The sequence below is a fragment of the Oryzias latipes genome, chromosome 8 (genome assembly GCF_053564925.1).
Source record: "Oryzias latipes strain Hd-rR chromosome 8, Olatipes_Hd-rR_3.1".
Taxonomy (NCBI): Eukaryota; Metazoa; Chordata; class Actinopteri; order Beloniformes; family Adrianichthyidae; genus Oryzias; species Oryzias latipes.
In genome coordinates this window covers 22,017,312-22,028,101 of record NC_136244.1, presented here as the reverse complement: position 1 = coordinate 22,028,101, position 10,790 = coordinate 22,017,312, and the positions used below count along the sequence as shown (strand labels likewise).

The window sequence follows — 10,790 nt, the reverse complement described above, 5'->3', positions numbered from 1 at the left end:
AAAAGAAGAATTAAAGTAAGTTATTATTGATGGTCCGTGCAATAATTTTAAGGAAATGTATTTACAGGAGGACAACTCATGTCACGTCACACTGCGAGTGAAAAAGACAGAAAAGGATTCAACTTTTCTTGTTGGCAAAGTTATAGTTCCAGAACTAGATTTTTTTTTCTGCACATCAATACAGTTAATTTTTTTCTTTTTTCTGGCAGCGTTTTAGTCCCATGCAGTGCAGTAAATTGGACATCTTTGTCCCACAATACAAAAGCTCAGAACTTTGCTTTTACAAATGAGAATCCCTTCATTATTTTAAACCGCTCTCTCTGTATGTCTGTGTAAAGCTGGAGTGCACTTCAACTACACACCATTTTTGAGTGACTTTAGTCCAGAAATTGGAGTTTTTCATATTTATTTCAGTAACAAAGATTGTGTTTAAGTAAATACTTTCTATACAGAAAATAAAATTGTTTTGAGATGAAGAAAAGCCAAAAAAGAGGGAAACAATTTTATGCTGCTGTGACCGTTTCATTAACCCTTTGACTGTAAACTTGTTATCAGACAAGAAAATAACAGAAGCTTCCTCTCGAGGAGTCTCCCAGAGGATCAATACCAGACCCTCAATCTGTAGAAATCCTTTTAGGCTCCTATCTCTGGCTCCGATGGCACCTGGAAACCGGCCTTGTGATCGGAACAGTAGCTATCAGCCACCTCTACTTCCTGTTGTCTGAATCTGCTCACATCAGGGAACTAAAATGGTTTTGAATGCTGGCAAGGTCACAGATGATGAATGACTTTTCAGCTGCAGTTTTTCTCCTCCAGGCCTGAAGCTCCTGCTCCTTCACTTTCATCTTATTTATCCACACTTTATACCTTTTTAGTCTCAACCTCACTTTACCTATTTTCAAATTTTACCCTCTGTCTGCTCTCCACCATGATTAGATTTCCGGCTCTTTGAAGAAATTGGCCTTTTTATGTGGACTGCTTGAATATTTTCTTCCCAGGTTTACAGCTGTAATCTGAAATAACCCAGAGAACATACATGCGTCTTGACTGCGTCACGCTAAAGAGGTTTTCATGGGATAATCAATACATGAGACAGCCTGTTTCAGTGAAATGCTTTTCAGTTCCTCATGTCCAACTGCTTTCAGCGCATGAAAGCTCCATAAACTCTGATTTTAGAGGAGCGCCACTTCAACTCTGCACCACAGAGACACAAGGACACTCGACGATATATTTAGTTTTGCCTGCAGTTGACAATTGTCAGACAAAAAAACAAAAAACAAAACAAATGGGAGACTGTAATTGGGGTTTAAAAGCAATTACAAATGGCAAAAGATTAATACTTTACCTGTAACCTAACAGCAAACACCAATGGATGTGAATCAATTTTTCCTGACAACAATCAGAAAAACACAAAGTATTAATTATATTAATTAGTTAAATTGACATTATAATAGATTTGGAAAACAGTGCCATTGCACATCAACCTCTTAAAAAAAGGATGCCTTGTGTAACAACGTATTAAAGTAAATGTCCAAATATATCTTTAATCCACATTTTCTTCTTTCTTGGAACCAAACAAGACCACCCTCAGCTCTCTGTCATGGAATCAGGGTGGCGATGGGTAAACAAACCAGTGGGCTATCATTTCTGTTCACAATAATCCCTGTCAGCTTGAAAGACTCAGAAAGATTTAACGTGGATTAATGACAAGGATTAGAGGAAGACAAACGGTTCGCAGTTCATCAGAATAAAAGACAGAAGACAGAGACCTTCTGTACTCAGTGTACAAAGTACTTTTACCGGAAATGTAAAAACTTAAAAAACAAAACAAGAAAAGAACTACTAGAATGTTAATAGTATTATTTAGAAATGTAATTAAAATCGAAGTGCAATCATCCCTTATGTTTATATTTATTTATCATCCACAATCGGACATCTGCTCCCCCTTAATAACTTAAAACATGGACTCTTACAACCACAGAAAAGACCTCCAGCTTCTGAGTTGAGATCATGCCCGGAGAACTTGGCGGCATGTCTCAGCAGCATTAACACGGCTTCCTTTGCGTGGAGTTCAGTTTCAGGTTTCATTTCTGGATGGCGGTGAGTGACAATGAGTTTCCAAAGTGCTTTGGATCCCACCGGCTATAACTGACCGTGGCGGCATGAAGGGGGTTTGTCATGAAAGGCTGCCTGAGGGCTCACAGGTCAGGCGTCCCGAACAGAGGCCTGCAGCCGGGGGCCCTTAAAGTCTCTGAAACAGGTTTAGAAAAGCTGATGCTGATGTTGTTGACTGCAAGTTTTTTATTTATTTTTTTTGGTTCATGAAATTACAGTCGATGAAAACAGATAAAAGAAACAAGGTGGGGGGTAGCAAACAAAAGCCAAAGCACAAATACTCAGACAGAGACAAGCTTTTCTTTTATGTGCTCTATAATAAGCATGAAATAGGCGAGTTAACTCTTGACTCCGGCGTTCGCAGCAGACTTCTTGTCCTCTTCACAGAGCTGCATCCTCAAACAAAGGACCCAGGCTACAAAATAATTCTCCTCAGATGAAGCCAAGCATGCTTTAAAGCTTCTGGGTGCTTAAATCAGCGTGCGGAATGAGTTGTTTCACGTAAAAGATGCGGTAGTTGAAGCATTGGTGATGGCAACAGAAACACAATGGTTCTGTGATGAGTCAAGCTGCAAAAAAGACTTAGAACACAGGGTGGGCTGCAGCTTAATGGCCACTTCAGAGGATAAATAAAGCCAAGGCAATGTAATGTTAACAAAAAGAGTGCAGAGGAAATGTCACTGCATGTCTGGCCTCTGAAGCTAAACTGATCTTGCAGAGTGAAAGCTGACAAGTTCACTGCAGTTTCCCAGGCTGCATGGCGGGCCGCCAGTTTAGGGGGCAGCTTTAAAGGCAGGAGACAATGATGCAGTAAAACAGTTTATGAGCTCAACATATGTCTATATATACATACGTGTGTCCTCTGAGGAGCATCTATATATCTGTCGATAGAAGACACGAAAACAATCTCAACAGAACAGGTTGTTTTACTTTTGAATGTATTTTATGGGGTGGGTCCTTTCTCTGACTGTCATGAGTACTAGAGCGTCTGTGCACTAAAGTAACTGATAAATGAGTCTCTTTCATTTGTTTCACCACCTTTAAGTAGAAAACAGCTGCTATTTCTCCCTTTTTCTGTTACAAGTCAGTGTGTTCAAAAGTAACAACTGGATGATAACAATAACCTAAAATTAAAGCAGCAAGGGGTGTGGCTCAAAGGCAATACCTGCCCTCACCTTTTCCACTTTGACCCACCCTCTGCCACTGCCAGTGACAGAGCTCCACGTGACAAATTCATGAAAAAATCAACGTTTTTTTCAAAAATGGCGGCTTATTTGTCGGTTTTATGTCCATAGCAACAATTGTATTTTTTGGTCGTCTGGAGGGGACGAACACTTACTTTTAGAAGAATTGACAAAAGTAAACTTTTGGATTTCCTTGGCAACAGATGTATTCTGTTAACCACGCCCACATTCCTAATGAGTTTATATTATGTTTTATTGTTTGATTCAGCTTGAGCCAAATATTCATGTGTTACAGTTTCACAACACTTCGCCCAAAAAATGTGCGAGCAGTAGAGGAACGCCACTTTAGCTTACCTGATAAGAATCCACAGCATCTAATTCCAACATTAATGGCCTCCTTAAAATACTTGAGGAGTTGAGAAGCAATAGTTTGGAATTTCCTTAGAGAAGTTTAAAATTTGAAAATTCAAAAAAAGTCAATGAAACTTCAGATTCTGAAATGTTTAGTTGAGCTCCGATTTTGGCCACATTCATTGTTTCGAGGGTTTCTCCCACTCCCATTATTTTTTTTTTTAGGGGGTGGGGGTCATTCACCAAATCCAAAATAAAAAATACTAGGTGCTAAATACATGCAAATTTTAGCTCAAAGCTGCTGTAAGAAAGAAACAAATTGGAAAACACTATGATTGACCAAGCACTTTAAATCCTTTGATTTCAGGTGTATATTATTGTCAATCCACTCTTATACCACTCAGAAGGTTTTAAACCTACAATTATTCTGCAGGTTCCTTTCCACTGACTCCTGGGTCCACTCTCGAGACTTTTCACTAGTGGGGCATTGAAAAAACTAGGACATTACCAAAAATCTGTCAAATCAAATTAAGCAGCTGAAAGCAACTCTAACATAAAATTCTCACTCAAACACTTCAGATGTTTTAAATAATACTTCAGCACCAACGTCAGAGTTTTGGGTTTAATCGTGTTGAAGAAGCTGCCTCCTGCTTGTGCTCACATTCACATACAAATGTTTCCCCGGATCCCAGCAACAAGACTCTATTGTGTTCACACTGCCCTCCGAATTTCAACAAACGCACACATTTAGACTCATGCATAAAGATTATTATCCAACAATCAAGCAATTCAAGCTGCTTCAATTTTAGAAGGCTGCTAATTGCAATTAAAATGCATGGTGTGCTGAGCTGGGAAGTAAGGGAAAAGTAATCAGTGCTGATTATGGAGCCTGATCCTGATCACCGAGCGGCTGCTTTCTGCCAGGCAGGACTGATACGGACGGGGCAGAGCCTGTTTTCTGAGCGATTATGTCCACGGCAGTACCGCTGACTGCAGCTCTGCCAGATTTGAGAGGATTACGGCAGATGTGACACGGCGAGGTTGACCTAATCATGTCATGCTTGGAGAAACTCACAGAACAGACATTTTTAAAGGGCAAAATGAATCCATACACTACGGAGGCTCATGGGAGAATGAAGCTTCAGATTTCTTTGTTTGTTAGTGACAATTCTCATTGCAGCTGAATCTGAACTGCTGTGTAAGGAACATTCCTTAAGCAATAACTATGACTTGCAGTCAAACTTTGCCTTTTCAGAACTGCTGCTGATAAGCAGCAGCTTATTCAGTAAAAGTCAGCATTTAAGTAGAGTGGGGGGAGGAGCTGGTTGCCAACAGGAAAGGAAATGCAAACTGCTGGGGCCCCACAGAAAAAAAGGCCCCTAATGACTACAAAAGACTAACCCGGGTGTTGTGTTTTGTTATTATTCATTTATTTTATGTATGGCATTGTTTGTGTCTGTGAAACCCAATTTTGACCATTATCAAATTATTATTTTTTATTTAAGTTAGACTAAAATAGAATAGAATGGAATAGAGGCTAAAATGTTAGCACCATGGAGGCATACAGAACATAACAATTATAATGCAAGTGTAAACTTAGAAACTTAAGAGACCGACTTAAGAATGTTCTCTCAGGTTTGTTATCCAAGACTTAAATTAAACTAAAATGTATCTGGTTTTGACAGATCATCATTTTGTTGGTCCTTAAAATACAGTTTAAAAATTGCAAGTTTTTCATTTTTTCCCCAAAATTTTCAAGACCCCAATGAGCAATTTCTTCTGGAATAAAAACAGAAATTTGACTTTTTTTTTAAAAAAGCCGGCTCTTCTGAGGTCTTTTTTTGTTGTTGTCATTGTTCATCTTCAACAGTGTTCACTATGGTGTGACACATTTCCTTTGTGTCATAATAACATTCTTTTTGCAAGTTTGGAGAAAGCAGAAACTCAGAAAGTTACACAAAAACCAACACTGCCATCTAGTGGATATGAAAAGAACATTTAATTACAGAAGACTTGAGGCATTGTCAAGAACCTTGTGCTATCTTAGATGACCCCACCCTTACATTGAGGTGTTCTCCCTACCATGACAAAGGTGGATAAAGGTGGAAAGATTTCATGTAATCCATGGACATCAGTGAAGATCACAAATCACTGATGAATAAAGGTTCAGCTCACTGTCTAGTGGGTCTAGATGTGACACAGGTTCTGAACTATAAATAAAGCAACAGTTAAAATGTTTTATATTTAAATAAAGAAAATGGAAGGATGATCCAGGTGGAGCCCATCTGTCTCAGTCAAAGAGGTCAGGGTGGTGGTCTTGGCAGTACTGCTCAAAGTTGAAGTCCTCAACTGCAAATGGAACATCTTTCCACTTCTTCACAGTCATCCTTTCACCCGGAGTCTCCAGAGCAAAGTTACAGATGGCCATGTTTGGTAAAATGATAGCCTTCTTGTACTTCATCTGAAATCCCCATTCCTGGAAATCAACAGAAAAACAATAAAAACACGAACCGCATTAAACCACGGACTGTAGATGAGAACTGGACTGATTGGCTCCTCCTCCCTCGTGCTGCCCGCTGGCTCCAAAAAGCCAAAATCTCATATACTTCTAATGAGAAATAAACAACTATTACTCATTAGATTTGTCAGAATAACCACTCTGATTGGCATCCTGGTAGACTGTGACTTACCACAGTTCTGAGTTAGCTTACGTGTTTTGAAAATGGACTTTTCATTTTCTAATGGACTTTTTACATTTAATCACACCACTCTATATGTGAAACTCTATATGTGCCACTCTATATGAAACGGTCCTTCTAACAAGCTCACTTCTGATTGAGCAGTTGCCATGGAAACGTTGACTCAGACCGACTCGAACCAATCACTGCTTACTAACATCATCTGGCTCCAACATGGTGGCATCCATATTGTGAAAAATGGCGACTGAATTGACTTCATTTTGTTGGGAGTAAGCCGTTTTCTCTGGGAAACCTCAAACTCACTCCAGTTCTCTTCCACAGACGATGCGTTAAGCGCGGCAGAGTACCAGGATGTGTGGGAGTGTCACCTTGTTGCAGTTTCCATTGTTACAGCTGATTCTGCAGCCAGGCTCCCAGTCCTCGAAGCTTCTCGGTAGCACCACCTGACCACCAACTTTGAAGTGGTTCCTGAGAACAAACAGTGTCATTAGAGAAGACAATCATTCATTCATTTTAACCAAATTTAAAAAAATAAAAAAACTCACTTGAAGTCTGGATTAATGTTGACAAAGTGAGCTTTTTCCAGGAGTCTAATGTCGCTGCCGGAAGCCACGGGCTGAAAACAGTTGCGACACAACAAGCGGATGCTGGAAGCCTGAAAGCGAGCTCTCTTCTCCATCTTTTTGGTCTCCAAAATCTTGTTGATGATGACAGCCTCATTTTGAAGACTAGATATCTAGGTTTTAAAAAGTAAAGCTGAGCCACGTTGGCAGTTGCAACAAAGGCTTAAAATGCGTTTCTTACCTTTCTGCGAAAATCTTGCTGAGTCATCCTCTGCACCGCAGCGATGGCTTTGGCAGTCAGCACCTCCAGATCTTCGTTGATGCGCTCCCGCCGGACCTCCTTTCCGTCTGCACGAGCAACCACGGAGTACTGGCTGTCTACCGCTCTGGCCCGTCCGCTCGCCTGCTGTTGGGCGATCTCATTTGTGAGCAGTCCGTAGCGCACCACCAGGTTGCACTCTGGGATGTCCAGGCCTTCTTCAGCCACGCTGGTTGAGATCAAGAGGTTGAGGTCACCCTGGCGAAACCTGCGAATTGTTTCTGCCTGTTCGTTCTGCCATAAAGACATGAAATGAAAACCATTTTTAGCTTAAAACAAACACATCATTGAGGAATTGTTGTCATTTGAATATTCAAAGTTGATGCCTGGTGACACACCTGTGTCATGTAAGTGATGCCGTTTCCAGCACCAGTGAGGATGGCTGCTTTAACGCCTGCTGTCTGCAAGGCCCTGCTTTTGAGGACCCAGTCAAACAGGCAGCGGGTGCTTTGGCGGGTTTTAGAAAAGAGGATCCCTCTTGATTTGACACTAGGACCAAACTGTTGCAGCAGGACGCTCTCCAGCTTGGCCATATTTGGGTTCTCAAAATGAGAATCAGCTGCAAGTTTCCTCAACTCCACTTGATTTTCTGCAGGAAAAAGCAGATTCTTTTTTATGCTTCCTTGGACAAAGGAGGGAGATTTTTGACCCTAGAGCACTATCGCCGGGTGATTTTCACCTGAGCAAAACTCTTTACATGAATTTCAATATGTTGCGTGTCAAGGAGTCTGTACCAGGGAATGGGTGGACCAAAGTTTCCAGTATAATTTTAGTATTTTTGTTCTCAAATTCCTAATTTTTCTGTAATTTTTGAGCATGTTTTTAGGAACTTCCTGTTTTTCTTTTTCATTTTGTTACACTCAGTTGAAAATAAAAGAAAATGTATCATGTGCTGTCATGTTTTGATCTATTTTTTTATGACAAGTACTTTTTGTTGGGTATACTATATCGGGTAAAAATTACCTGGCAAAAGTGACAGCGTAACATTTTATAGCAAAAGTGTTCTGGGGTAAAGCTAAAACATGAGGTAAAGGATTAGGACCTCCCACCTTCAAAAAGGCCCAACAAGAAGAAGTCTGTTCCATCCATGGCAGTGGTGGTCTTTGAGTCATAGAACTCCTCCAGGGAGCGATATGCATCCATCATTCTCAGAGTGTCATTGATGAGCAGGGCGTCATTGTACTGTCTGAGGTGGAGCGCACACTGGGCCACCAATCTGTTGTTCTCTCGAACTCCTGCTCCAAAACAAACCCAAACGATGACGGTCTGAAGACGCAAAATGTTCATGGACATGCTTTACAAGCAACAGTCCTACCTCGCTGCTCCAAAATCACCACATCTGCTTCATACTCCTGTGTTCCACACTGTCTGAGCCTGGCGTCACGAGGAAGGTTCATGAAGTCGTGGATCTGCAGCATCATCCACTTTAGATGATCTCCAAGTGGATCCTGACAGAAACCCGGCATAACTATGTAGATTGGATTCTATTACTGCTTTGAGAAGTTGGAAAAACAGACTTACAGCGTGTCTTTTCTCCACAATGTCAAAGGTCTTGACGGGTCTGGGCACCTTCTTCATCAGTTCCGGCTCATAGTTTTTGGTCGACACTATAGCTGAGTCCAAGTTGGCGCAGATCTGAAGAAAAGGCGGCAACGATGAGCAGACAAAGCGGTACGTTTGATTGGTGATGTTATAAAACTGACCTCCAGCACATGCTCCACAGCATCCTCCAGGATCCTCGCTCCTCCGGTTCCCGGCGATGCGGTCAGACCCAGAATCTGTGGCAGCTGCCGTTCTCCTTTTAACTTTTTTTCCATGTAGCATCGCATCACTTTGTTGTAAACCGCCTCCTTGTGAGTGTGGTGGCACTCATCGATGATCAGAAGAGTAATATCTGCACAAAACCATAGTGGTGTTGTCCTTAATGGAGACCTACCAGTTATAAGGGATTATGATTGTAACCACTGACCGGAAAGCTCCACATGTTTAGCTTCCTCTTTGTCGATCAGAGCGTTATACAGAATCTGTGCTGTGCAGATGATCACATCGTTCCTCTGCACCACTTTCCCGAAGAAATCTTTCTCCTCACTCACTCCGCTGACCTTTATGAGGTTATAAAGGCTGCCCAGGTGAGGCTTGAACTCTTTGCTGTAATGCTGGTCAACTAGGTGCACCTAAAGAAGAACGCATCAAACCTTTGTAGTCCATAGCTTTATATCATTTAATAATAATGTCAGTAGAAAAGGTTTCAGCTTACCATGTTGACTAAGACGACCACTTTAGCATTTGCCGTGGTCTCCAGGTGCCGTTTGGCCACATACACAGCTGCTCGGGTCTTCCCACCACCAGTTGGCAGCCAAATGATGATGTTTTCTCCCTTCAGAGCCCTTTCTACCACCTCCTCCTGGTATTTGTACAGTTCAAAATCTGCCATCGTGCTCTGTGATGCAATGCCAAAGTCTCAAACTGTGCAGGACAGCAATTTATACTCAATCAAGGGAACTAGATCCAATAAGACCAAACGCTCACCTCCTTTAGTGTGTGCCAGACGTGAGAAAAGGCTTTTAGAGTCAGCAGGACGCCTGCAGCTTCACCTCTCCTTCTACGGCTGCTTAGATCTGCTGTTGGGGTTTTAAAGTCTGCTGTGTGACGTTTAAACTGGAAAACGAAAGCAAAAGTCAGCTGATCAGAGAAACGTAGCCCTGCTGAGGGGGCGTGTGACAAACAACACTTGGCATCCTTTCGGAATTGACATCAAAAAACGGAGTAACACTGTGCAAAAGAGGAACTTTCATACTCACTTTTGTCTGATATCACAAACCTGAATCCTGCTCATCAATGGAATCTCTGGTAGTTGTTTGCAGGGTGTGTTTTAAGCCACATAGACATCCTGGGTGTTTTGAATCTGCCCTCGCAGAGCCACCTTTTGTGACACGCCAGGAAAGCAAAACTCACAGCTTGTTTGAGCTGGACTGACTGAGTTCATCCTCTCTTTTCTTTTAGGTTTCATTTACTCATCTGCTTCCGGGAACAACACAACAACAAAAAGTACCTAAATCAACACAAAAAGCCACCAAAACCACATTTGAAAGAACTCACAGTGCAAAAGAATGTAAAAGAAAATGTTACTTTTTCAAAAACTGTATCAAATTCATTTTGGCATGTTAGTGGTTGAAAATAACATTTAAAACACATGAAAAAAGTGAAAAAAAAGAAAGATGAAGCAGTTATCAAGTGATGCACAGGATAATAGGCTGGAACCAACCCTCTTTGTGGTTTTAGGTGCGGTTCTGCAGATTTACAATAAAAGCTTAGTGCATTATGCATGAAGACTGTTTCCTAGGGGAGGAAATGAAAAACAAGCTTCACTCAGACACCAACTAACCTCATTTAAATCTGAATTGCTGTAAAAGCGTAATTGGTAGCTGCAGCACTGGCAGATTGGTCAGTTCAGACTTCTGTTATTCTTTAATGAAATAAAAACGACTATTAAGATATAGTTACACTTAACAGTGTAAAATCAGTTTGAGGGAAATTAAAACTGTAACCATATTAACAT

General features: G+C 41.2%; 1 protein-coding gene across 2 annotated transcripts; it reads right to left on the bottom strand.

Moving 5' to 3' along the window:
• Positions 1 to 5,627: 5,627 nt before the first annotated feature.
• Positions 5,628 to 10,051, bottom strand: dhx58 (DEXH (Asp-Glu-X-His) box polypeptide 58). Of its 2 annotated transcripts, XM_078951779.1 has the most exons (13): positions 10,033 to 10,051; positions 9,761 to 9,889; positions 9,489 to 9,671; positions 9,201 to 9,405; positions 8,935 to 9,125; positions 8,753 to 8,866; positions 8,547 to 8,679; positions 8,281 to 8,466; positions 7,570 to 7,820; positions 7,154 to 7,465; positions 6,895 to 7,085; positions 6,718 to 6,817; positions 5,628 to 6,126 (listed from the first exon to the last, which is right to left on the bottom strand). In XM_078951779.1, exons 3-13 carry the CDS (start codon positions 9,663 to 9,665, stop codon positions 5,941 to 5,943), a joined length of 2,046 nt encoding a protein of 681 aa, XP_078807905.1. In that variant the 5' UTR covers positions 9,666 to 9,671; positions 9,761 to 9,889; positions 10,033 to 10,051; the 3' UTR covers positions 5,628 to 5,940. The 2 variants fall into 2 exon arrangements, with proteins under 2 accessions (XP_078807905.1, XP_004071339.1); XM_004071291.5 differs by lacking the exon at positions 10,033 to 10,051 and having other exon boundaries at positions 9,761 to 9,892.
• Between the last annotated feature and the right edge of the window lie 739 nt (positions 10,052 to 10,790).

Excerpts from the sequence above, each read along its gene's own strand:
- dhx58 (XM_078951779.1), bottom strand. The coding sequence starts at position 9,665 with ATGGCAGATTTTGAACTGTACAAATACCAGGAGGAGGTGGTAGAAAGG. Across the intron at positions 8,680-8,752 it reads TTGTGGAGAAAAGACACGCT|GATCCACTTGGAGATCATCT; the intron begins GTAAGTCTGTTT and ends GGTTTCTGTCAG. Across the intron at positions 7,086-7,153 it reads AGCAAGATTTTCGCAGAAAG|ATATCTAGTCTTCAAAATGA; the intron begins GTAAGAAACGCA and ends TTTAAAACCTAG.